Source organism: Chiloscyllium punctatum, chromosome 49, assembly GCF_047496795.1.
Source record: "Chiloscyllium punctatum isolate Juve2018m chromosome 49, sChiPun1.3, whole genome shotgun sequence".
NCBI classification, from domain to species: domain Eukaryota; kingdom Metazoa; phylum Chordata; class Chondrichthyes; order Orectolobiformes; family Hemiscylliidae; genus Chiloscyllium; species Chiloscyllium punctatum.
Genome location: NC_092787.1, coordinates 17,455,106 through 17,481,197, shown reverse-complemented (window position 1 = coordinate 17,481,197; position 26,092 = coordinate 17,455,106). Strand labels below are relative to the sequence as shown.

General features: G+C 42.0%; 1 protein-coding gene across 1 annotated transcript in view; it reads right to left on the bottom strand.

The window, feature by feature from the left end:
• LOC140469263 (rap guanine nucleotide exchange factor 1-like) overlaps positions 1-26,092 on the bottom strand; it is a 236,966-nt gene that overhangs the window by 121,607 nt on the left and 89,267 nt on the right. Inside the window, exons 2-3 of the mRNA XM_072565605.1 lie at positions 25,284-25,426; positions 20,052-20,230 (exon numbers count right to left, since the gene is read on the bottom strand). Coding sequence (XP_072421706.1) covers positions 20,052-20,230; positions 25,284-25,426 — 322 coding nt within the window. The remainder of the gene's footprint in view (positions 1-20,051; positions 20,231-25,283; positions 25,427-26,092) is intronic.

Genomic DNA, 26,092 nt, shown 5'->3' with positions numbered 1-26,092 from the left:
AAGAATGAATGGATTATAAACTCAAGCCAATTTTTCAAATTTAAATGCCATGTTTTCACAAGTCCTGTGGTGGTGATCACACCTTTAAACACAACAATTTGGGTAATCTGCAATTTTCATAAGCTTCTATTTATCAAATGCTTTTCAAAGCAAAGTCGAATTCAAATACCAGTTGAGATCAAGGCATCACCTCATATTCACAAAGATGCAATTATTTGTATCTTCCTCAAAGGAAGATAATTGATCATTTCCCACAAATCAGGTGCAGCAGAATGCCTTGTGTGCAACACTTAGAAATCACATGTCAGTATGAATTAATTCCTAATACAAGAGCTAGGTGTTCAGAAGTGATAGCAATTTATTTTATTTGCACCAACTCATTCAAGAAACAACTATCTATGCCCCATGGGTTGGATCATGAAGTGAAAGACATCGACCCTGTTTAAACTGGTATGGTCAAGCATTTGACAGAAAAATGTTTTCAATTCGAGAGGAATGACAAATGGCATAGTAGTTAATTTCAGTCTTGCACAGTGGAAGCGAGTTATCGGAATCTCGGTCGTGGAACAAGTTTGCCATTCAGTTCAAGACTGCTCAACCATGTTATTGTATCATGAGTTGATTGTTAACTCAATTAATTTGCCTTCCTTTGTTTCACATTCTTTAACAATCTTCCTTAAAATTTCAATTGGTTCAACATCCACAATATTGGAAGAGTTTATATTTTCACTATCCTAAAGCGAGGAAAAAAAAATTTTTAATTTCACTCAAATGCCACAACTCTAATTTTAAGATTACACCTCTAAATCTGGATTCATTGCACAATACACACAGTCTCAAACAGACTGTTTTCTGGTCAGTTACTCAATACACTGGTCTAAAAATAATCTAGTACACATGCCAGTAAACCCTCCTCCTACAATATAATTACAAGTTTGATCCAATCGATATGAAAGCTGAAATCACCTATGATTAGTCTTACCCTATTACCTGATTTCTTGTTTAATGCCTTCGTTTACATCTTCACTACTGTTTGGGATTCTGGATTAGTGAGGCTGGAAGAGCACAGCAGTTCAGGCAGCATCTGAGGAGCAGTAAAATCGCGTTTCGGGCAAAAGCCCTTCATCAGAGATAAAGGCAGAGAGCCTGAAGCCTGGAGAGATAAGCTAGAGGGGGGTGGGGGTGGAGAGAAAGTAGCATAGAGTACAATAGGTGAGTGGGGGAGGGGATGAAGGTGATAGGTCAGGGAGGAGAGGGTGGAGTGGATAGGTGGAAAAGAAGATAGGTGAAAAAGATAGGCAGGTAGAACGAGTCATGTGGACAGTGCGGAACTGGAAGTTTGAAACTAGGGTGAGGTGGGGGAAGGGGAAATGAGGAAACTGTTGAAGTCCACATTGATGCCCTGGGGTTGAAGTGTTCTGAGGCGGAAGATGAGGTGTTCTTCCTCCAGGCATCTGGTGGCGAGGGAGCGGCGGTGGAGGCAGCCCAGAACCCCCATGTCCTCGGCAGGGTGGGAGGGGGGAGTTGAAATGTTGGGGCACAGGGCGGTGTGGTTGATTGATGCGGGTGTCCCAGAGATGTGCCCTCAAGCACTCTGCTAGGAGGCGTCCAGTCTCCCCAATGTAGAGGAGACCGCATTGGGAGCAACGGATACAATAAATGATATTGGTGGATGTGGAAGGCACTTTTAGGGCCTTGGATAGAGGTGAGGGATGAGGTGTGGGCGCAGGTTTTGTAATTCCTGCAGTGGCAGGGGAAGGTGCCAGGATGGGAGGGTGGGTTGTAGGGGGGCTTGGACCTGACCAGGTAGTCACGGAAGGAACGGTCTTTGCGGAAGGCGGAAAGGGGTGGGGAGGGAAATATATCCCTCGTGGTGGGGTCTTTTTGGAGGTGGCGGAAATGTCAGCGGATGATTTGGTTTATACAAAGGTTGGTAGGGTGGAAGGTGAGCACCAGGGGCGTTCTGTCCTTGTTATGGTTGGAGGGGTGGGGTCTGAGGGCGGAGGTGCAGGATGTGGACGAGATGCGTTGGAGGGCATCTTTAACCATGTGGGAAGGGAAATTGCGGTCTCTAAAGAAGGCGGCCATCTGATGTGTTCTGTGGTGGAACTGGTCCTCCTGGGAACAGATACCACGGAGGTGGAGGAATTGGGAATACGGGATGGCATTTTTGCAAGAGGTAGGGTGGGAAGAGGTGTAATCCAGGTAGCTGTGGGAGTTGGTGGGTTTGTAAAAAATGTCAGTGTCAAGTCGGTCGTCGTTAATGGAGATGGAGAGGTCCAGGAAGGGGAGGGAGGTGTCAGAGATGGTCCAGGCAAATTTAAGGTCAGGGTGGAATGTGTTGATGAATTGCTCAACCTCCTCGTGGGAGCACGAGGTGGCGCCAATGCAGTCATCCATGTAGCGGAAGAAGAGGTGGGGAGTAGTGCCGGTGCAATTACGGAAGATAAACTGTTCTACGTAGCCAACAAAGAGACAGGCATAGTTGGGGCCCATACGTGTGCCCATGGCTACCCCTTTGGTCTGGAGGAAGTGGGAGGATTCAAAGGAGAAATTGTTAAGGGTGAGGACAGTTCGGCCAAACGAGCGAGTGTGTCGGTGGAAGGGTACTGTTGGGGACATCGGGAGGGGAGAAAACGGAGGGCTTGGAGGCCCTGGTCATGGTGGATGGAGGTGTAGAGAGATTGGATATCCATGGTGAAGATGAGGCATTGGGGGCCGGGGAAACGGAAGTCTTGGAGGAGATGGAGGGCGTGGGTGGTGTCTTGAATGTATGTGGGGAGTTCCTGGACTGGGAGGATAGGACAGTGTCGAGGTAGGTAGAAATGAGTTCAGTGGGGCAGGAGCGTGCTGAGACAATGGGTCGGCCAGGGTAGTCAGGCTTGTGGATCTTGGGAAAGAGGTAGAACCGGGTAGTGCGGGATTCCCAGACTATGAGGTTGGAAGCTGTGGGTGGGAGATCTCCTGAGGCGATGAGGTTCTGTATGGTCTGGGAGATGATGGTTTGGTGATTGGTGGGGGGGGGTCATGGTCGAGGGGGCGGTAGGAAGAGGTGTCCTCAAGTTGGCGTTTGGCTTCAGCGGTGTAGAGGTCAATGCACCAGACTACCAGTGCGCCCCCTTTATCTGCTGGCTTGATGTTGAGGTCAGGATTGGAGCATAGGGATTGGAGGGCTGCACGTTGTGAGGGTGAGAGGTTGGAGTGGGGGAACGGGGTAGACAGGTTGAGGCGGTTAATGTCCCGGCAGCAGTTGGAAATGAAGAGGTCGAGGGCAGGTAATAGGCCAGCGCGGGGTGTCCAGTGGATGCAGTATGTTGGAGGTGGGCGAAGGGGTCCTCGGAAGGTGGGCAGGAGTCCTGATTGTGAAAGTAAGCTCGGAGGCGGAAGAGGTATTTGACGTCACGGCGTGTATTAAATTCATTAATGCATGGACGGAGGGGGATGAAGGGGATGATTGTGCGTCCTCAGAGAGGGGGAGGTCTGGAGGGATGGTGAAAATTCGGCAGGGCTGGGAGTTGGAAACCTGGTGTGGGTGTGGAGCTGGGAATGGGGGCGGAGCCGGTAACTGTAGTGGGTGTGATGGTGGGGGGAATGGGGATGGAGTCATGAGCAGGGTGGTGTTCCCCTCAGGGTTCTGGGGGGCAGGGATGGTGATGGTGGGATCTGTGGGGGGGGGGGGGTGTCAGCAGAATGCAGGTGAGTGGCGTTGATGGGGGCAGAAATGGTGGCAGACACTACAGTACGGGTGGCGGTAGTCACTGAGTATGTGACATCAGCGATGATGTGAGGGGCGGAAGTGATGTCATGTGTGATGCATGAGGAAATCGTGAGGGGCAGTGGTGGCTGTGGGAGTGACGGCTGTGGGAGTGGCCAAGATGGGGGCGGAAGTGAATCAGCGTGGGGGTGGCAGCTGCACCAGCCACATGGCTAATGGCGTCTGAGCAGTTCCAGAGGCCAGGGGAATCTTCTGGAATGTTTGAGCAGCGCTGGTAATGGAGGTGAGTAGATAAAAGTTTGTCGTACTTACAGTTTTTGATGTTAGAGATGGAGTTGAAATACTGTTTGTTGAGAGTATGAATTCTCCTGAGGATGTAGTACAGAGTGGGTCTTTTGTAATTCTGAGAGTGTGGCTCTCAGCTGAGGCAGGGCTTACTGTAGAGAGGTTAGGTGCCGGCGCATTGCTGCAAGCGTGCAGCGGAGGATCTTGAAGGTGAACCATTGCTGGTGTTTTTGAATCTGTAGTCTATACTGTTTGTTTGTACTGTTTGGGAGCCTATAAACAACCTCAACAATGTTCTATGCCCCTGGGGTGTTTCTTACCTTCATCCAAACAGACTTCACATTGTGATTCGGAGTCAATTCTTCCTCACCGTAGTTTGATTTTTCTCCTTTCAATTCCCCACCCTGATTACACTGTAGTCATGTCTCTGTAATCACAATTATACCAAAGTGCTTATCTCTATTTGTGCTACTAATTCATCTACTTAATGTGAATGCTCTGAACATTATGCCACAAAGCCTTGGGTTGTGTCTTTTAGTTAATCATCTTGGCTTTATTTTTGACCAAGGCCCTGCTTACTGCTCTTGTTCTTTTTTCTCCCTTCCACTTTTGCTTCTTACCTTCATCTTTTATTTCTCCCCCACCCAATCACCACAAAGACACTGGTGCCATTTCCACCCAGGGGCAACATGTCTTGTTTGTACCAGTCTTAATTTCTCCAGAACTGATTCCCCAAAGTACCATGAATCTGAATTCTTTACCTAATCTGCTGGCTTCTGGCCATTTTATATTGACACAAATGTCACTGTCCTCCATTATTTAAGTAGAGAGCAAATAAGGTTTAAGACAATTTCAACACAAGAGCATCAAGCCAAGCCCCAAAATGTGCTCTTGCCTGATAGCAAACCAAATGCAGACCTAAAAATTGAACAGTGACTCAGATGGCACCAGTTGTCATCAAATTTCCAGAAAATTGGACAAGTCATCATATTCATTGCCACAATTTAAAGCTTACTGAATATGGTCTTCTAGCCAAACGTAAAAGATAGCAAATGCCACAACACCAGGTTCACATAGACCAATAGCAGAGCAGTAACTGAGGGCAGAACTAGCATATTAGATAGGGAAAATTAATGCATTGATTGAGGAAAGTGTCAGTGCAAAAAATTGCATTAGTCAAATGTAAAAGAAATTTCAGCAAACAAGAGCAAAAGCGTTTACAACTTCATACCAATGAATCAAGAGGTAGAAAACTGAAGTTCCAATTTCAACCTAAAATTGCTCATATTAGATGTGGAATTTAGTTCTTGAACATTTGTTAACATCATGAGCGAATTATGTCAGAAACAAAATATTTTGAACTAAGTATCAGCACTGAAGACTCTTCAATTACATACATCATGGACGTGGTACTGTTTTCTAACTCAGAGCAATGAAACACCATTCAAATCCAAGAATATAACCTGCTGTCCAGTTGGAAAGACTAATTCCCTATGTTGCTGCAACAAGTCAAAAAGTTATACTCATACCTATATATGCCCATTTACGCATAGATCTACTCATATCCAGTAGGAATTGGAGAGGTGATTTCAAAGATTTTAGTCTAAAGATTTCTGTAACCAACACATTATGCCATTTCGGTGCAAAACAGTTCAACATTTTGATTAAAATCACAACCAGAGGAATTTTATGACTTTAATGTATTGATGCTAGTATCATGGTTTACAATCTCAAAGATTGTAAATGTGCTACATTCAGGATGATTACTGAGTGTTTAAGGACACTTTAATTCAAACAATTTACTGGATATGAATCCTACTCAGAGCTGAAAGTATTCAAGCACAAGTTCACCATTCTTGCTTTAAACATTTACTCAAAAACATCTTGCAGTAGAGGCTGTACTTTGCAAGTCACCATGCTGTATTCAAGCAATCTTTGGTTCAACTCACTAAATATCGGTACTACGGTAGTTCTGACGGAAGCCAGAGAAACAAAATACACTCTAGGATATCAAAAGTTGCACAAGGCCATCATAAACAATGAAAAATCCAAATGAAAGAAAACATATTTAATCTTGCAGATGCTATTAATTTTGTAATTGTGTGTGCCAATACAGAATGTGTTTAAGAAAGGCTGTTTACTTACTGCAAGGGGTGTGGATTAAGGTATGAAAGTAGGGAGGTTTTGTTACAGTTGTACTGGGTGTTAATGAGATCTCATCTGGAGTGTTGTATAAAGTTTCGATCTTATTTTTAAAAAAGGACATCGTTACATTGGATGCAGTGCAACTCGTTCATATGTGGATGATTTGCTAGGCAGGAAAGTATTGCATTTCTTCAGAAATCTGCCCATTACTGCAAAAAACAGGATGAAGTAGTCAACTGCTGGAATCATCTTTTTACAATAGAGCTAAAAGATTAAACTCGAACACTTGTCTTTTTCTGCAATGACCAACAAAATCTGATTTCAGAAAGAACAAACCGTTAAGTGAGTAGTGACAGGAGTTAGAAATGTGGGAAGCAAAAATTAGACTTGGGTTTTAAGAATTACAATGATAATGTTAAAGAACACGTTTACCCTCAATTTTAAAAATCTGAAGATTTTAAGCTGCAGACTCCTGTGGTGCACAAATTCAACAACAATCAAAAGAAACAGGATCGATGGTAAGTTTTGGTGAGAGATATGTACCATGGCTCCCAGCCCGTCAAATGTTCATTTGGAGCAAGTCCTAGTTCCTCCACAATGGGATATCAGATGCAGTTTAACAGAACAAGGTAATTGTGAAATCAAAGGAAATGCTTGAGCTGAGAGGCAGGAAAACTGAGTCCAATGAAGAGACCACTGGTTAAGACTTGAGGATAGAGGCAACTTGCTTTGCTGTTATTTCCTAGGTTCTGAGGCAGAGGTGGAAGCCTGCTTTGTCTCTTTCCAACAGAAAGCACAGCAATTCAAGTGGTCAGCTCAACATTAGTCATTATTACTGGAGACTAAGCTTTTAGGAAAAAGCTTATTACACTCTCTTGCCAGAGGAAAATGCAACTGAGCAACAAGTGATCTACATTGTGTCCAGACAAAATAGTTCCAGAAGTATAATGCCAAAAAAAAATCAATCTCCAGAAATGGCCTAACCAAACATGCCTGGAATTTGAAAGGCTTTAAGCAGCCTGCTTTTGACCAGTGGGATACAGGCATTTAAAACAAAAAGCATTTACAAAAACCTGCATGAAACAATTATTGTTGAGGAGTTTAAAAACTCCAATTCTTTCCTAATAAGAATGCATCTCAATAAGGAACAGAGACTGACTGATGAATGGCTTTTGCCCAAAACGTCAATTTTCCTGCTCCTTGGATGCTACCTGACCTGCTGTGCTTTTCCAGCACCACTCTAATCTTGACACTGACTGGGTCAGGGCTGACAGCCAGAACTGGCTGATCACTGGTTTGATCCACAAACCCTTGTTTCTTAAGAAATCTTTGTCTAGTCTAACCAACTAGAAAGAATAGAGGTAGGAGTATTGATACAAACCAGACACCCATGGGAGAGACAGAAATTCTGGAAGCTCTCCTCAGGAGGGAAAGGGTGGTGCCGAGAGGAGATGAAGCCAAGATGCCTGCTTTTGAACTGCATAATAGCCAGTGGCTTTATCATGCTACATACACTCCAAGTAGAGAATGACAGTGAGACACCAGGAGACCAAGTGAGGGGTTTGACTCCTTGTGTGGACCTCTGTAAAGACACCAAAGTGTGTGGATGGGGTTGAACAAATCCCTGAGCGTAACTGGGATTTTGTACACAAAGGAAGGATGGCAAGCAATTCTGTCTTAATTAAGAGATACCAGGATCAGTCAAACTGTACTACTGGGAAAAGGTATTGAAGACACTTCGAGTCAGAGTCAGAGATGTACAGCATGGAAACAGACCCTTCGGTCCAACCCGTCCATGCCAACCAGATATTTCAACTTAATCTAGTCCTACCTGCCAGCACCTGGCCCATATCCCTCCAAACCCTTCCTATTCATATACCTATCCAAATGCCTCTTAAATGTTGCAATTGTACCAGCCTCCACCACATCTTCTGGCAGTTCATTCCATACACGTACCACCCTCTGCGTGAAAAGGTTGCCCCTTAGTTCTCTTTTATATCTTTCCCCTCTCATCCTAAACCTATGCCCTCTAGTTCTGAACTGCCCCACCCCAAGGAAAAGACTTTGCCTATTTATCCTATCCATGCCACTCATAATTTTGCAAACCTCTATAAGGTCACCCCTCAGCCTCCGACGCTCCAGGGAAAACAGCCCCAGCCTCTTCAGCCTCTCCCTGTAGCTCAGATCCTCCAACTCTGGCAACATCCTTGTAAATCTTTTCTGAACCCTTTCAAGTTTCACAACATCTTTCCGATAGGAAGGAGACCAGAATTGCATGCAATATTCCAACAGTGGCCTAACCAGTGTCCTGTACAGCCACATGACCTCCCAACTCCTGTACTCAATACTCTGACCAATAAAGGAAAGCATAGCAAACGCCTTCTTCACTGCCCTATCTACCTGCGACTTCACTTTCAAGGAGCTATGAACCTGCACTCCAAGGTACCTTTGTTCACCAACACTCCCTAGGACCTTACCATTAAGTGTATAAGTCCTGCTAAGATTTGCTTTCCCAAAATGCAGCACCTCACATTTATCGGAATTAAACTCCATCTGCCACTTCGCAGCCCATTGGCCCATCTGATCAAGATTCTGTTGTAATGTGAGGTAACCCTCTTCGCTGTCCACTACAACTCCAATTTTGGGGTAATCTGCAAACTTACTAACTGTATCTCTTATGCTCGCATCCAAATCATTTATGTAAATGACAAAAAGCAGAGGGCTCAGTTCCGATCCTTGTGGCACTCCACTGGTCACAGGCCTCCAGTCTGAAAAATAACCCTCCACCATCCTACCTTTGAGCCAGTTCTGTATCCAAATGGCAAGTTCTCCCTGTATTCCATGAGATATAACCTTGTTAATCAGTCTCCCATGGGGAACCTTGTCGAATGACTTACTGAAGTCCATACAGATCACATCTACTGCTCTGCCCTCAATCATTTTTGTTACTTCTTCAAAAAACTCAATCAAGATCTCCCACGCATTAAGCCATGTTGACTATCCCGAATCAGTCCTTGCCTTTCTAAATACATGTACATCCTGTCCCTCAGGATTCCCTCCAACAACTTGCCCACCACCGAGGTCAGGCTCACCAGTCTATAGTTCCCTGGCTTGTCTTTACCGCCCTTCTTAAACAATGGCACCACGTTTGCCAACCTCCAGTCTTCCAGCACCTCACCTGTGACTATCGATGATACAAATACCTCAGCAAGAGGCCCAGCAATCACTTCTCTAGTTTCCCACAGAGTTCGCGGGTACACCTGATCAGGTCCTGGGGATTTATTCACTTTTAACCGTTTCATGACATCCAGCATTTCCTCCTCTGTAATCTGTATACTCCTACTTTCTTTACATGGGTCTAAGGATTCACTCGATCTATCCTGTCTATACCTGACATAGCTTCCTTCTTTTTCTTAACCAAACCCTCAATTTCTTTCGTCATCCAGCATTCCCTATACCTACCAGCCTTCCCTTTCACCCTGACAGGAATATATTTTCTCTGGATTCTTGTTATCTCATTTCTGAAGGCTTCCCATTTTCCAGCCATCCCTTTACCTGCGAACACCTGCCTCCAATCAGCTTTCGAAAGTTCTTATCTAATACCATCAAAATTGGCCTTTCTCTGTGGGTGGCACAGTGGTTAGCACTGCTGCCTCACAGTGCCTGAGACCCGGGTTCAATTCCCGCCTCAGGCGACTGACTGTGTGGAGTTTGCATGTTCTCCCAGTGTCAGCGTGGGTTTCCTGCGGGTGCTCCGGTTTCCTCCCACAGTCTAAAGATGTGCTGGTCATGTGAATTGGCCATGCTAAATTGCCCGTAGTGTTAGGTAAGGGATAAACGTAGGGGTATGGGTGGGTTGCGCTTCGGCGGGTCAGTGTGGACTTGTTGGGCCGAAGGGCTTGTTTCCACACTGTAATGTAATCTAATCCTAATCTAATCAGAACTTTAAATTTTAAATCTGGTCTATCCTTTTCCATCACTATTTTAAAACCAATAGAATTATGGTCGCTAGCCCCAAAGTGCTCCCCCACTGACACCTCAGTCACCTGTCCTGCCTTATTTCCCAAGAGTAAGTCAAGTTTTGCACCTTCTCTAGCAGGTACATCCACACACAAGAAAATTGTCTTGCACAAACTTAAGAAATTCCTCTCCATCTAAATCTTTAACACTATGGCAGTCCCAGTCGATGTTTGGAATGTTAAAATCCCCTACCATAACTACCCTATTATTCTTACAGATAGCTGAGATCTCCTTACAAGTTTGTTTCTCAATTTCCCTGACTATTGGGGTCTATAATACAATCCCAATAAGGTGATCATCCCTTTCTTATTTCTCAGTTCCACCCAAATAACTTCCCTGGACGTATTTCCAGGAATATCCTCCCTCAGCACAGCTGTAATGCTATCCCTCATCAAAAATGCCACTCCCCCTCCTCTCTTGCCTCCCTTTCTATCCTTCCTGTAGGATTTGTATCCTGGAACATTAAGCTGCCAGTCCTGCCCATCCCTGAGCCATGTTTCTGTAATTGCTATGATATCCCAGTCCCATGTTCCTTACCATACCCTGAGTTCATCTGTCTTCCCTGTTAGGCCCCTTGCATTGAAATAAATGCAGTTTAATTTATTAGGCCTACCTTGTCCCTGCCTGCCCTGACTGTTTGACTCACTTCTGTTCTCAGCATACCCATCTCAGATCAATCTATTTCCTCACTATCTCCCTGGGTACCACCTCCCCACCTTACTAGTTTAAATCCTCCCAAGCAGTTCTAGCAAATTTCCCTGTCAGTATATTAGTCCCTTTCCAATTTAGGTGCAATCCGTCCTTCTTGTACAGGTCACTTCTACCCCAAAAGAGATTCCAATGATCCAAAAATGTGAATCCTTCTCCCAGCTCCTCAGCCATGCATTCATCTGCTCTATCCTCCTATTTCTGCCCTCACTAGCTCATATCACCGGGAGTAATCCGGATATTACTACCCTGGAGGACCTCCTTTCTAAATTTCTGCCTAACCCTCTGTAATCTCCCTTCATAGTCTCAACCTTTTCCTTCCAATGTTAATGGATGCACTTGTAATGCTGCCATGTGTGAGAATCTGTGACTATGGAAACCATTTCAACTCTGCCTATGGACAGGAATGACCTACTCTTTGAAAGACGACCCTCAAGGGGTCTCCAAGAGGGCTGAACTACTGCAGGAGAAAATGTCTGGTATTTTCCCCACACTGTGTGATCGTACAGTCTATGGACAGACAAGCTTAGCTAATGGGCGCTGAGGCAGAATTACAAAGAGAAGAATCTCTAGTCTTGTTATCTGAAACTTTTTCAGGAGAATAGAACAGAACATCCCAATAAGGTAATAAATAGAATCTGGTAGCAGCTGACTCACTGTTAACACTAGGTCAGACTGCTCATACTGAAGCTAAGGCAGACACAATCCCTGAATGCTACCACATTAAAAATGAGGTGCTGATGAGTATACAGACAGCTGCTCACATACTTGCAAAAGAGGAACAGACATGGACAGCATCACTCCATAGAGAATCAAGGGTTCCGTACGGAAGCATTGTGACTTGCTCACAAAATTGCGATAGTTTAGCATGTCACTATATGTTAAACCTGTCACACCATAGAGTCAGCACAGAAACCAACCCTTCAGTCCAACCTGTCCATGCCGACCAAATATCCTAACCCAATCTAGTCCCACCTGCCAGCACCCGGCCCATATCCCTCCAAACACTACCTGTTCATATACCCATCCAAATGCCTCTTAAATGTCACAACTGTACCAGTCTCTACCACTTCCTCTGGCAGCTCATTCCATAAGTGTACCACCCTCTGCATGAAAAAGTTGGCCCTTAGGTCTCTTTTATATCTTTCCCCTCTCACCCTAAACCACCTATGCCCTCTAGTTCCAGACTCTCCCACCCCAGGGAAAAGACTTTGTCTATTTATCCTATCCTTGCCCCTCATTATTTTGTAAACCTCTAAGGTTACCCCTCAGCCTCAGACTCTCCAGGTTGTGGAAAAAAACCCTTCTCTGCAAAGTGACGTGCATCTATGATTCCTGTTCCAGTTTTCAGTCAACCATTCAGCAAGGTGTTAGCGGACTGTGTCACTCGTGCCCAAAAGTGAAGGAAGCTTCCAGTATATCCTTACCATCATATATACGGCTACCAACTTGCCAGAGGCTGCTTCCGAGAGCCATATCTGCCTAAACAGGGGTGTCAGAATTGACCCAATTCTTTACCCAAAAAGGTCTGCCAACTGAAATGCAGTCAGATCAGGATTCAAATTTCATGTTTAAACTATTCAAGGAAATCAAAGGGTACAATCTAGTGGAAGTCTTCAGAGTATCATCCACAGTCGTAGGCTACTAGAATAGTGTTACTAGACCCTAACAACAATTAGGGCATACTGTTAAAATTATGCCATGACTAGCTTTTCTTTGTTCGCCACCAGGACCCACCCAATTAATTTATCAGTTTTACTCCATCTGCATTACTTTACAGGCATCAAGTACAAAGGTCTCTGAAGTAATTATAGAGTCATAGAGATGTACAGCATGGAAACAGACCCTTCAGTCCAACCCATCCATGCTGACCAGATATCCCAAACCAATCTAGTCCCACCTGCCAGCACCCGACCCATATCCCTCCAAACCCTTCCTATGCATATACCTATCCAAATGCCTCTTAAATGTTGCAATTGTACAAGCCTCCACCACATCCTCTGGCAGCTCATTCCATACACGTACCACCCTCTGCATGAAAACGATGCCCCTTAAGTCTCTTTTATATCTTTCCCCTCTCACCCTAAACCTATGCCCTCTAGTTCTGGACTCCCTGACCCCAGGGAAAAGACGTTGCCTATTTATCCTATCGATGCCCCTCAATTTTAAACCTCTAAGGTCACCCCTCAGCCTCCGATGCTCCAGGGAAAACAGCCGCAGCCTCTTCAGCCTCTCCCTGTAGCTCAGATCCTCCAACCCTGGCAACATCCTTGTAAATCTTTTCTGAACCCTTTCAAGTTTCACAACATCTTTCCGATAGGAAGGAGACCGCAATATTCCAACAGTGGCCTAACCAATATCCTGTATAGCCGCAACATGACCCCCCAACTCCTGTATTCAATACTCTGACCAATAAAGAAAAGCGTACCAAACGCCTTCTTCACTATCCTATCTACTTGCGACTCCACTTTCAAGGAGCTATGAACCTGCACTCCAAGGTCTCTTTGTTCAGTAACACTCCCTAGGACCTTACCGTTAAGTATACAAGTCCTGCAAAGATTTGATTTCCCAAAATGCAGCACCTCGCATTTATCTGAATTAAACTCCATCTGCCACTTCTCAGCCCATTGGCCCATCTAGTCCAGATCCTGTTGTAATGTGAGGTAACCCTCTTCGCTGTCCACTACAACTCCAATTTTGGTGTCAGCTGCAAACTTACTAACTGTACCTCTTATGCTCGCATCCAAATCATTTATGTAAATGACAAAAAGCAGAGGGCCTAGCACCGATCCTTGTGGAACTCCACTGGTCACAGGCCTCCAGTCTGAAAAATAACCCTCCACCACCACCCTCTCTCTTCTACCTTTGAGCCAGTTCTGTATCCAAATGGCTAGTTCTCCCTGTATTCCATGAGATCCAACCTTGCTAATCAGTCTCCCATGGGGAACCTTGTCGAACGCCTTACTGAAGTCCATATAGATCACATCTACTGCTCTGCCCTCATCAATCTACTTTGTTAGGTCTTCAAAAAACTCAATCAAGTTTGAGACATGATTTCCCAAACACAAAGCCATGTTGACTATCCTTAATTAGTCCTTGCCTTTCCAAATGCATGTACATCCTGTCCCTCAGGATTCCCTCCAACAACTTGCCCACCGGCCTATAGTTCCCTGGCTTGTCTTTACTGCCCTTCTTAAACTGTGGCACCACGTTTGCCAACCTCCAGTCTTCCAGCACCTCACCTGTGACTATCGATGATACAAATACCTCAGCAAGAGGCCCAGCAATTGCTTTTCTAGCTTCCCACAGAGTTCGCGGGTACACCTGATCAGGTCCTGGGGATTTATTCACTTTTAACCGTTTCAAGGCATCCAGCATTTCCTCCTCTGTAATCTAGACATTTTGCAAGATGTCACCATCTATTTCCCTACAGTCTATATCTTCCATATCCTTTTCCACAGTAAATACTGATGCAAAATATTCAGTTAGAATCCCCCCTATTTTCTGTGGCTCCACACAAAGGCCACCTTGCTGATCTTTGATGGGCCATATTCTCTCCCTGGTTACCCTTTTGTCCTTAATATATTTGTAAAACAACCCTTTGGATTATCCTTAATTCTATTTGCCAAAACTATCTCATGTCCCCGTTTTGCCCTCCTGATTTCCCTCTTAAGTATACTACTACTTTCTTTACACTCGAAGGATTCACTCGATCTATCCTGTCTATATCTGACATATGCTTCCTTCTTTTTCTTAACCAAACCCTCAATTTCTTTCGTCATCCAGCATTCCCTATACCTACCAGCCTTCCCTTTCACCCTGACAGGAATATACTTTCTCTGGATTCTTGTTATCTCATTTCTGAAGGCTTCCCATTTTCCAGCCGTCCCTTTACCTGCAAACACCTGCCTCCAATCAGCTTTCGAAAGTTCTTGCCTAATACCGTCAAAATTGGCCTTTCTCCAAAGTAGAACTTCAACTTTTAGATCTGGTCTATCCTTTTCCATCACTATTTTAAAACCAATAGAATTATGGCCGCTGGCCCCAAAGTGCTCCCCCACTGACACCTCAGTCACCTGCCCTGCCTTACTTCCCCAAGAGAGGTCAAGTTTTGCACCTTCTCTAGTGGGTATCCATATACTGAATCAAAAAATTGTCTTGTACACACTTAACAAATTCCTCTCCATCTTAAGGAGAGCTTTTTAGATCAGAAGGAAGAACAGGAGTAAGATTCTCTCAGAATATAACAGTATTTTGATCAGATGGGCCAATGGGCCAAGTGTGGCAGATGGAGTTTAATTTAAATAAATGAGGCGTTGAATTTTGGCAAGGCAAACCAGGGCAGGGCATATACAGTTAATGATGGAGCCCTGCAGAGTGTTGCCAAACAAAGAACTAGGTATGCAGGTGCATAGTTCCTTGAAAGTAGAGCTGCAGGTAGACAGAGTGGTGAAGATGGCATTTGGCATGCTTACCTTCATTGCTCAGTGTATTGAGTATAGGAGTTGGGACATCACGTTGAAGCTTTACCAAACTTTCGGGAGGACACTAGGTGTTCAATTCTGGTGTCCCTGCTTATAGGAAAGATGCTGTTAAACTAAAGGGTGCAAAAACGATTTACAAGAATGTTGCAGGGATTGAGCTATAGTGAGAGACGGAATAAACTGGAGCTTTTCTCCCTGGAGTTTGGAGGCTGAGGAGTGACCTTATAGAGGTTTACAAAATCATGAGGAGTATGGATACGGAGTATCCAAAGTCTTTCTCCCCCAGGGAAACTGGATTAGTTTTGATCAAGGATGTTCATATTTCATATAACATACACCATTAGCTGGTACTTATTCATCTACTCATCTCTGATATGGGCCTGTTCAGTTCTGACCAGAGTATCAGAACAAGCTACCTGTGTATAACAATGGAGGGCAGCCAACGACATCATCTGATCATGGGCAACTGAAATACAGTCTAGTCAATGATGTCAGCATAGTATTTAACACAGGGGTTTTAGGAGTAAATTTTAACTGATTTAGAAACAGTGTTGGAATCTTTTGGCGGTCAACTAAGTTCTCAACTAAAGAAAATTCTGGAAAAGAGACAAGGAATCCAGAACAGGCAGCTCAGTACAAACCAAGACCTGGTATGGGTAATTCACAGTTCGACCACTGTGAGACACAGAATTATACATGGACCATTAAAAGATTGATTAATATGCAGAAAAATCTCCCAAATGAGGGGTCAGGAATGATGCCTACAGTACAGATCATCATGCTTGAGCAGACAAAGGAAAATAAATGTATATAGCATGGCTGATCAGCTGCTAGCTCAGCAGTTTAACATGTTTTCATAAACCTTAGGTAGAATGTGTTATAAATAACAATATTATTACAGCATACATAAAATTGTAGCAATCCCCATTTATATCAGAGTTAACCATTAAGACATTATATAGATCTGAGAATATTAGCTTAATTATCTAAAGTATCATTATACTCCACAGATAAATAGGAAGTTATAGAAATAAAATCAGTTTAGAAGGATGCAATGCAAAAATATACTCTTCAGCATTGTGTCCATATCATTTAAATGAAACAGAACAAGCAAGGTGTATGTTTAATGAAAGGACATGGGCTGCAATGGAACTAACTCATGTTGCACGTATGGGGAATGGAAGACATTTCGTTAGCATATCACAAAGAGAGTGCCAACATAGGAACATCAATCTGCCCTATAAACAGCGATTTAGTGTATTTGTACCCTAAGGCAGGAAAGAGAGGACAGATGGAAAAAGGAAAGAAAAGAAACAATTAATATGCAGGCATGAGGCCTGGGAAGTACAAGAAAAAAAAACTACGGTACTGACTGATACGGCCAAACAAATAGATCCCACCACTTGGTCAAAGAGCCACTGGAATTGAAGCTCAAATGTACAGATAAGTCAACAGATTAAAAACATCTCCCATGTTTTCGTTATCACCCAGTTGGTATTGGTTCTATACTCAATGTACTCGATTGACTAACTCAGGAGGGCACACATGAGATTACAGGGTATGGGGAATTTGGAGAATACAGGGCCAAAACACATGAGGCACACATATATTATTGGGCAACAGATGGTATAACTAAGTACCTTTACAACCCTAAGTTTGATTGCTGACTACTATATTTGGGCAGAGCACAAGGAGAAAGGGCAATACCACTAGTACTTTGAGAGCCAGGCTGAAGATGGGAAGCAGAAAGGATTAAATACTACAAATGCTTATAACAGAATCTGTAAGTTGAATTAAATTGCAAAGAGCAAGTTCGGGAAACAAGAGTATCGAGAACACAGCCTGGACTGCAGAAAGAGCAAGATAAGAGACCTTGGTTGAACACTGACAAAACCTGATGCATTTATTGTGGGAAATAAATGATAGTTGGTTAACAATATAATTTGAGATTACAAAAATCGAGTATGTGACCTTAAGGTGCATATGAGATGAGAACTTGTGTTTTAGCCAGACTGCAGTCTTAGAATGATCAAGGTTGATTGTCCTTGTACACACATGAATAAAATGATCATAACCTGTACCAGAGTACCTGCTGGTCTGTCAAGTTGAACAACAATTGCTCCAAGACACTTTACAGGAGAACTGTGAAACACAATGAGACCAAGCCACACAGGAGGATGTTAGAACAATTGGCCAAAAGCTTGTTTCAAAGATATTGTTGCTGAGGAACACTTTTAAAAAAAAGAGGAAAATAAAGTGCAAGTGGTTGAAATTCTAGAACTTCAGGCCTAGGTTAAAAGATACAGCCACCAAGATAGGGATTCTCAGGAGACCTGAAGGTGGGGGGGGGGGGGGGGGGGGGGGGGGCGGCACAGAGATATGGATAAGGGGTCTTTAGGGATTTATGTGGGGGATAAGAGAAGAAAGGAGATGAGAGTTTTAAAACTGAAAGGTTGCTGAACCACAGCCAGAGCCAATGTAGGTCAGTGAACATAGGGGCAATCTGAACAAAATTTGGTGTAACTTGGGATACAGGCAGCACTTCTAGTTTAGAGGATAAAGCAAGGTAGACCAGACAAGGAGTAGGTTAGAAGACCGCCAAGCTTAGAGGTGACAGAGACGTGTTTGAGGGTTTCAGCAGGAAGGAATTAAGTCATGTTATGTAGTTTAGTTTGGAAACCTTTAGTAATGCCTCAGGTGTGGGGCTTGAACCTCACCTCAGGTTCAAACATGACTGCATACTGTCTAGTTCAGCTTCAACAATTGTCAATGACTGGGTTGGAAGTGGTGGCTCAGAAGCAGAGCTTGTAATTGGAACTTAAAATTGTGTTTTCGGTCTTATCAATGTTCAACTGAAGGAAATTCTGTTCAAATAGAGCATCTGACAAGAGATAGTGGTGCATTAAGACAGATAATAGTGAGGGAAATCTGGATGCCATTAGCTTACATATGGATACTGACATTTTTTTCCAGATGGTGCCTGAGGGCAAGAATGTAGGCAAAGGACACAGAGGGAATAATCCTTGGGTGACAGGTCTAACTGTGCAGGAACAGAACCATTGCTTGTAATTCTCTGATTACTATTAGAAGACAGGAATGAAATAAGATGATTAGAGTCCCATCCAGCAGAGAATCTGTGGCATTCATTTCAGGGTTAAATGGCTTAAGAAGAAATCATCAATTCAAGACTAAATTGGAAGCTGAAAGGGTGGCAAACAGGATAAGGTGATGTGAGAACAAAGCAGCTAAATGTATTCAGAACAATGCTCATGCAGCAAGTGAACATTGACTGAGTCACAAGACTGATCTGTGTTAAACACAAGATTTCTATTATGGATTCTCTCATTATCTGCATATGGATGGACTGACCTGGCTGAAATAGCCTGTGGAGATAATCAACGAAGCAAAATGTAAGGGAGTAAAATTAGATAAAAATAAAACACAGTGGAAGAACAAAGATGGCTGCACAAAGGAGGATAAGTATTGCTGGACATAGAGCTTGCACTGGGAGAGCTAAAAATGGAACCAGATAAGTGATCAAAGTAGAAACAAAACTGAACCACTGACATGGGTTAAATGAATGAGAGACTGTGCACAATAAAATGCAATTTCACGTTGAAATCAGCTTTGCATTTATCTTTTAAAATGAAATACACAGAAAAAAAAAAATCAACAGCCAAGCTTGTGTGTCATCACTAATTAAGATTCATAAGAATCAGAATCATACAGCAAGGAAACAGACCTAACCCCAATCTGACCTAGTCCCATTTTCCTTCATCTGGTCCATAACCCTCTCAACCCTTCCTATTCATTTACCCATCCTTTTGCCTTTCAAATATTGTAAATGTAACTGCCTCCACCACTTCCTTTAATATCCTTGTAAATCTCTTCTGCACCTACTCAAGTTTAACATCCTTCCTACAAAAGGGCGACCAGAATTATATGCTGCATTTTAAAAGTAGCCTTGCCATTGTCCTGTACAGCTGCAACATGATGTTCCAACTCCTGTACTCAATGTTCTGACCAATGAAGGCAAGCCTTTTTTACTACCCTGTCGACCAGTGACTAGTTTCAAGGAATTATGCATCTGCACCCCTAGGTCTCTTGGTTGGCAACACTCCCCAGGGCCTTACCATTGTGTAAGTCCTGCCCTAGTTTGCCTAACCAAAATGTAACACTTCACATTCATCTAAATTAAACTCTATCTGATCAAGGCTTTGTTGTACTCTAAGATAATCTTCTTCATTGTCGATGATACCACCTATTTTGGTGTCATTTGTGAACCTGCCTCTATATTCATATCCAAATCATTTTTTGTAAATGACAAAAAGCAGTGGACCAGCACCAATCCTTGTTGCATACCCCTGGTCAGTGGTCTCCAGTCTGAAAAGCAACCCTATACCACCACCCTGTCTCCCATCTTCAATTGAATTGCGTACAATGGACTAGCACCCTCTGGATCCCATGTGATCTAATCTTATTAACTAGTCTACTACACAGAACCTTATCAAATGCTTTGCTGAAGTCCATTTGACAATGGCTATCACTCTGTCTTTAATCTTTGTCACCTCTTCAAAGACATGATTTCCCACACACAAAGCCATGTTGACTACCACTAACCATTCCTTGCCTTTCCAACTTCTGGAGTAGCTAGCTAACAAAATGTTAGGAGTCATAGAATGCTATGCACTCACCTTTGTTGAATGCGTGGATCCACTTGTACTAACGGCAAGATGGCCTCGAGGACTTTACTGGCTGACCCTGGCAACATCTCTAGCACTTTTTTGTCAATCACCATTTTATCCACAATGGTTTTGAAATACCGCAGTGCACTCACCACTTCCTTTTCCTGCTCTTCCAGCCGGTTTAAAGTCTGCATCAAACAAATTAAAAGGGAAATCAGGTACGTGTAATTTAAAACAGTTACCATTTATGAATGTATGCATCGTACACAAACATAGATAAATCATTACAAAATATTGTCAAGAATTGAAAGATTCAGTTGATGTTCCATAAAATGTTGTCTTTTCACATTTCATAAAAGTATGAAAATAATTAACCAAAACTACAAACAAATAGTACAAACCAAAGGTCCAGTATACCCATACACGGACACATATGCAAATTGATGGGGACGCAACCTAAAATAAAACCCAAAGGATTTCTCTGACACTTTAAATCTGACTTTATTTTCTGTATTTCAGAGATTAGATTACTCTATCATTAAAAGTCTGACAATTGCTATGATGACTCAGTCTTATTTTCAAATATAGTCAAAAGCAAGCTGGAAAATGAAGTGTATGAATAGGTTGAGTGAAATGTTCAATCTCACTGTAGAATTTAAGTAGCAGTTTTCTGGACTTCTGTGGTCCAAAAGGATAACAGATAGTGTAGTAACTATGTCACATTTATTGACAAGATTGGCACATGGAAGTCAAATTATCCATATTCATTAAATAACAGAATAACAATTGCTAAACCATAAAAGACTAAAAGGGACCTCAAAATGTGACGAAACTCAAACACTGAAATGTAATATTGGAATATAAAGTAACTTTTGACTTGAGAAATTGCATGCTAATTGCATGTGCAATTTTGATCATGTATCCTAATTCATGCACAAATTATCTTACTTGGTTGTATTTGTTTACTTTGTTACTTAGTTTGTCCCATTACGTTTCAATTACAAGTTCACATATATTAAATCCACCTCAGGTAGCTTGTACAGCTGATTTGATTTTATGCAAGACATGGTAGGGCTTACAATCAGCAATGTGCCGTAAACCAACCATCAGTACATTTAAGATAGACAGATGGAACTTTATGTTAGACTCATGGAAGGAAAATTAAGAGCAACAAGATTACCTGGATGTATTCTGTACTCTCAATATTGTATAATTGTTACAGGAAAAATTAAACTTCCATCAACTTTCACAATATTGCTAATGAAGATTACGGAAAGTAGCTGGTCGAGAAAGCCTTTCTAAAAAGAAATTGTTTCTGTGCTACAGGACTCTATAACCACGATATAAAAATGTCATCAAATAAGTAGACACTACCATTGAGGGACAGAGGAGAATGAGTCATCAAGCACAACATTAAAAACAGGAAAAGTACATGAACAGAGCGAATACCTCAGACATTATGCAACTAATTTTAGCAGTCTAGCAGAGAAAAACTGAACAGTGCAAACTGCTTTTTGAAGCAGTACCAATACTAAACCTGAACAGGGTTACAACAGACCAGAAGCTCAGTCAAGGTTGTACCGCACTAAAACTACATCACTTGTCAAAGCATTATTGCCAGCTGCAGGTAGAGATCCTGGAAGGGTTCACCCTCTGCAAATAAAATTTGCTAAATTTGGTCCATCTGCATGCGACAGCAGGCAATGAAGATATTAGAAACTGTGTTTGTTCATAGTATTGAACATCAGTTTGAAGATTACTAACTTACACTCGTGAGTCAGGATCTTCAAAACAATGGCCAACATATTTCGATCAAGACAGGAAACCCTACTTCTGTGCTGAATAAGACTAAAGAATAGAAGTAGGCCATTTGGCTAATCAAATCTGCTCTGCCAAGCAATGGGATCACACTATTGATTTGATAATTCTCAACTCCACTTTCCTGCCTTATCTGCATTACCCTAGATTCTTCTACAGATTAAAAATTTTGATCTTGAATATACTTAACCACCCAGCCTCTACAGCCCTCTATGGTAAAGAATTTCTACAGAATCACTACACTCAAGAAATTTCTCTTCATGTCTACCCTAATCAGCCAATCCCTAATGCTGACATTATGCCTTCTTGTCCTAGACTCTTCCATTAAAAGTAAACCCCCTCTCTGCATCTACCATGCCAATTCCCCCAAGAATGTGTTTCAATAAGGATGTCTAACATTCTTCTCAAACCTTAACCTCCTCGATAAGAAAATGTTCCATACCTCGAATCAACCTAGTGAATCATCTCTCAACTGTAATGGTTATTGGAGTCACTTAAAAACTGAATTTTCCTAGTATTTTCTGCAGAGAATGATTTTTCATTTCATTTCAGTATTTAGCTTTCCAAAGTTTGAGCATGGGAAAATAAAAGAATGAGAAACACAGATGTCATGCTGCACTTTGAACTAACGTCAACAGTTTGTCTGGTGCTAAGTATACAAGTGTATCATTTGCAAAAAGACTTTGTTTAGAAGGAATGAAAATTAACTTTCAAATGGAAGTGGGCAAAGAGACAACAATCATCTAATATCTGAGTAGTTGTCTCATGCGCATTGGCCAAAAGGGTTCAAATAATTGATCTGTCCCTAGAAACGTCACATAACAATAAATGTGGAGGGACAGAGGTGAATTCTTTTGGGGGCAGTCCTCATCAAGTGGACCTCACAGGTAGTTATCATTGGGTGGTCTCCAGACACAGTCTTCTTCAAGCAATCTTCATCAGCAAATGGAAGATTCCATAACTCCTTGACTACGGAACAGGATGCTGCCCTCACCAGACCAAAACATTCCATGTTGACAGCCTGTTTGTCTTCTGGTAACAGTGAACAATTTCCAATTGTCAGAGTTCTACATCTTTATCTAATTAAATAATGCATCATATCTAAACTGGTGCTTCTTAAACTTGATAAAGTGTCAGATAATTGCTTACAAATCATCAACTGCCTATATTAGTAAATGATCATAAACTCTCTAAAATTAACAACTGCCTCCAATATCTAACCTTAGATAAGGGACCCAAAACAGTTCACAGTATTCCAGGTGCTTGGTTTAGTTTTAGCAACATGTCCCTATTGTATACTCTATTCCCTTTGAATGGAAAGCCAACAGACCATTTACCTTCCATTTCCCATTGAATTTGTGCTTAAATCAGAAGGCAAGCATCTGAGGACCATAAATTCTATGCTGCAGTTTTAAATAGCCTTTTCCTGGGTTACTAAGGCCCAGCTCTTTCTTTCTTCTGAAGTGCACAACTTCATATTTTCAAACACTAATTCCATTAAGATTTTACCCATTCGCTGGACCCGTTTACATCCCTCTGTAGACAGCATTCTCACTTATTTTTGTGTTTTCCACAAGCTTGGTGACAATCCAATCACTTAACATCCAAGTCATAAAACAAAACTGCAGTCCTACCACTGATTGCCCGAGCACACCACCGGCTAGAGGCTGCCATCCTGAATTTGCCCTCTTTACCCTAATTCTATCTCCTACTAGTCAGTCAATCCTCTGTCTGTGAAATACCATCACCATGGACTGTTATCTTATTGTGCAGTACCTAATTAAATGCCTTTTGGAAATCCAAATATAGTACATCAACTGGTTCACCTTCATCTATCCTGCTTGTTAATCTGTGTTTTCGTCTCCTTCTGTTTTTATAGAAGTGTCTTAAATTGGAGATTTTCACACCCACTGGAATTTCTTCCAGAATCGAAGAATTATTAGAAGATTACTGCCTGTGCATCCATTACTTCTGTATCTACTTTCCTAAATATCCAAGGGTGGAATCCACCAAATCCAGGGGGGCCTGTTGGTCTTTAGACCAATTAGTTTCTCTAGGACTTAATCCTCTAGTTACACATGCTTCATTTCTTCCCCCATTTTGTCTGTATTATTTTGCACTTTTGGACTGCCATTAATGTCTTCTACTGATGCAAACTATTTATTCGAATCCTCTGCCATTCCCTAGCATCCCATTGTTTTCCCTAACTTAATTCTCTAAGGACCTCTCACTTTGGTCCTTCTCTTACTTTAATGTTAAGATGAGTTCTTACTGCCCATAGTGATATTACTTGCTTGCTTACTCCGTTCACTCTTCCATTTTGGTCGTCTTTCACTGGCTTTCAAAACTATCGGAATCCTCGGCCATTAATTTTTGCCATATTGTATATTTTCTCTTTCAATTTGATAATATCCTTAACTTTCTTGGTTAACCATGGCTGGTTTATTCACTTTCTGAAATCCTTCGGCAACTGGGATAAAATCTTTGTGGGTGATGCAGTATTTTCTTAAACATCTGCCATGGGTTCTCAGCCACCTTTTCTGCTAAACCCCTTCTCTTGTCCACGCCAGCTAACCTTGTCTTCAGCCTGATGTAATTTCCCATAATGAGGTTTAGCAGTTATTTTTAACCCAAACTTCTTTCACTCAAATGGAATGCTAAATTCTAACACTGGGAAAAAAATATTTTTAGAGGTGGTCCCCTGCACATCTCCAAACTCTACTATGACTGCTGCAAGAAAATAATTACCTGGTCATGAATAGCCCCATTGATGTACAAGCAAAGTGGATAATTATGATTTACAGAGACATTAGCTACCAAGATAGTAATTTCTCCTATTATCAAGTACAATTTTGTGTTTTACTTCGCCCCTATACCTTTTGCAGGAAGACATCACAATACCTTTTTTCCCTGCCCTGCTCCCAGCTTTACCTTCACATTAAATCATGTCAAAACAAAATGATTAATACAACAAGACTATGTCTTCATTCCACTTCTTTGGACCAATTAGCTGACTTCTCTTTGTGGTTAGTCTTGGCTAGACTTTACATCAGTTCTGTTAATGACAATCAAACCCTCTTGCATAATGAAATGCAACATTGCCAAAGACACTGGATGCAGCTGTCAAGTTCATTGCTAACCTTGCTGTTCACCAAAGAAAATGGCAGTAATGTCAAAGTTTGAATTAGGAAGTGGGAAAACTAGTAACAAGACATTGGGCCACTGAGGACAAAACTTAGAAGACTTAAACTCAATTACAGGATGATTATTTGAGAAGCATTTTGATGACTGAAGAGTGACAAGAAAAAAAATGAAAATGCTCTCTTTAATTCGTGCATTTTGTAACTGAAAGTTAAAATATAAAGTAAATAAAGTTGTTGACATTAAATTTTCTTTGCATAATGCATGGGTGGAGGAACAAACCTTGTTTGGAGGTTTTTCTGTGTTAGCTTTGATAGTTATCTCCAATGGTTTTCCTTTTTTTGATGGAGTTCGTTTTATTTTCGGTGAGTGAAATTTGTCCATCAACTTCATGGTGAACGAGGTCAGGTGGGAGCGTTGGGAATCTGGAAGAGTGAAAGTGCACACAGTAACCAATAATGCACTACTCCAATAAAAAAGGTAAAACAACCGATTTTGTGTGAATTCAATACGAACTCAAGACATTAAGCAAACAAAAGAGAAAAGCTAGAATACAGCTTGCTCTATAACATAACTAACAATAAGATAACTACACTAATCAGTTTGAAAATGTAGTAACAAAACAGAATGTTCCGCCCAACCAGTCCATGTATGTGTTTATGCTTCACGTGAATCTCCTCTCATCTTACATCATCCTTTTATTTTCATGCTGAAGTGGGTGTCTCTTCAAATTTTTCAAAGTTAGACACCCCCACTCATGCTAATGGTAGTGGTATATGCTCATCACTCCTTGGGTGAAGATATTTCTACTGAATTGCTTACATAATTTACTACTGACTGTTTTGGTAAACCCATAAGAGAAAATGTCATCCTATTCAAGGTACCAGGTGTTAAATGCAATTTATGCTTAACGATCTTAGCTGAATACAGCAAAATAGATTAGTAAACAAATATTAGCCTTCTGTTACAAGGATGCTTTAAGTTACTGACAAAGTTTTGTGATATAATGGCATAAAACAAGCTATGACGTGGAGGTGCCAGCATTGGACAGGGTGGACAAAGTTAAAAATCATACAACACTAGGTTATAGT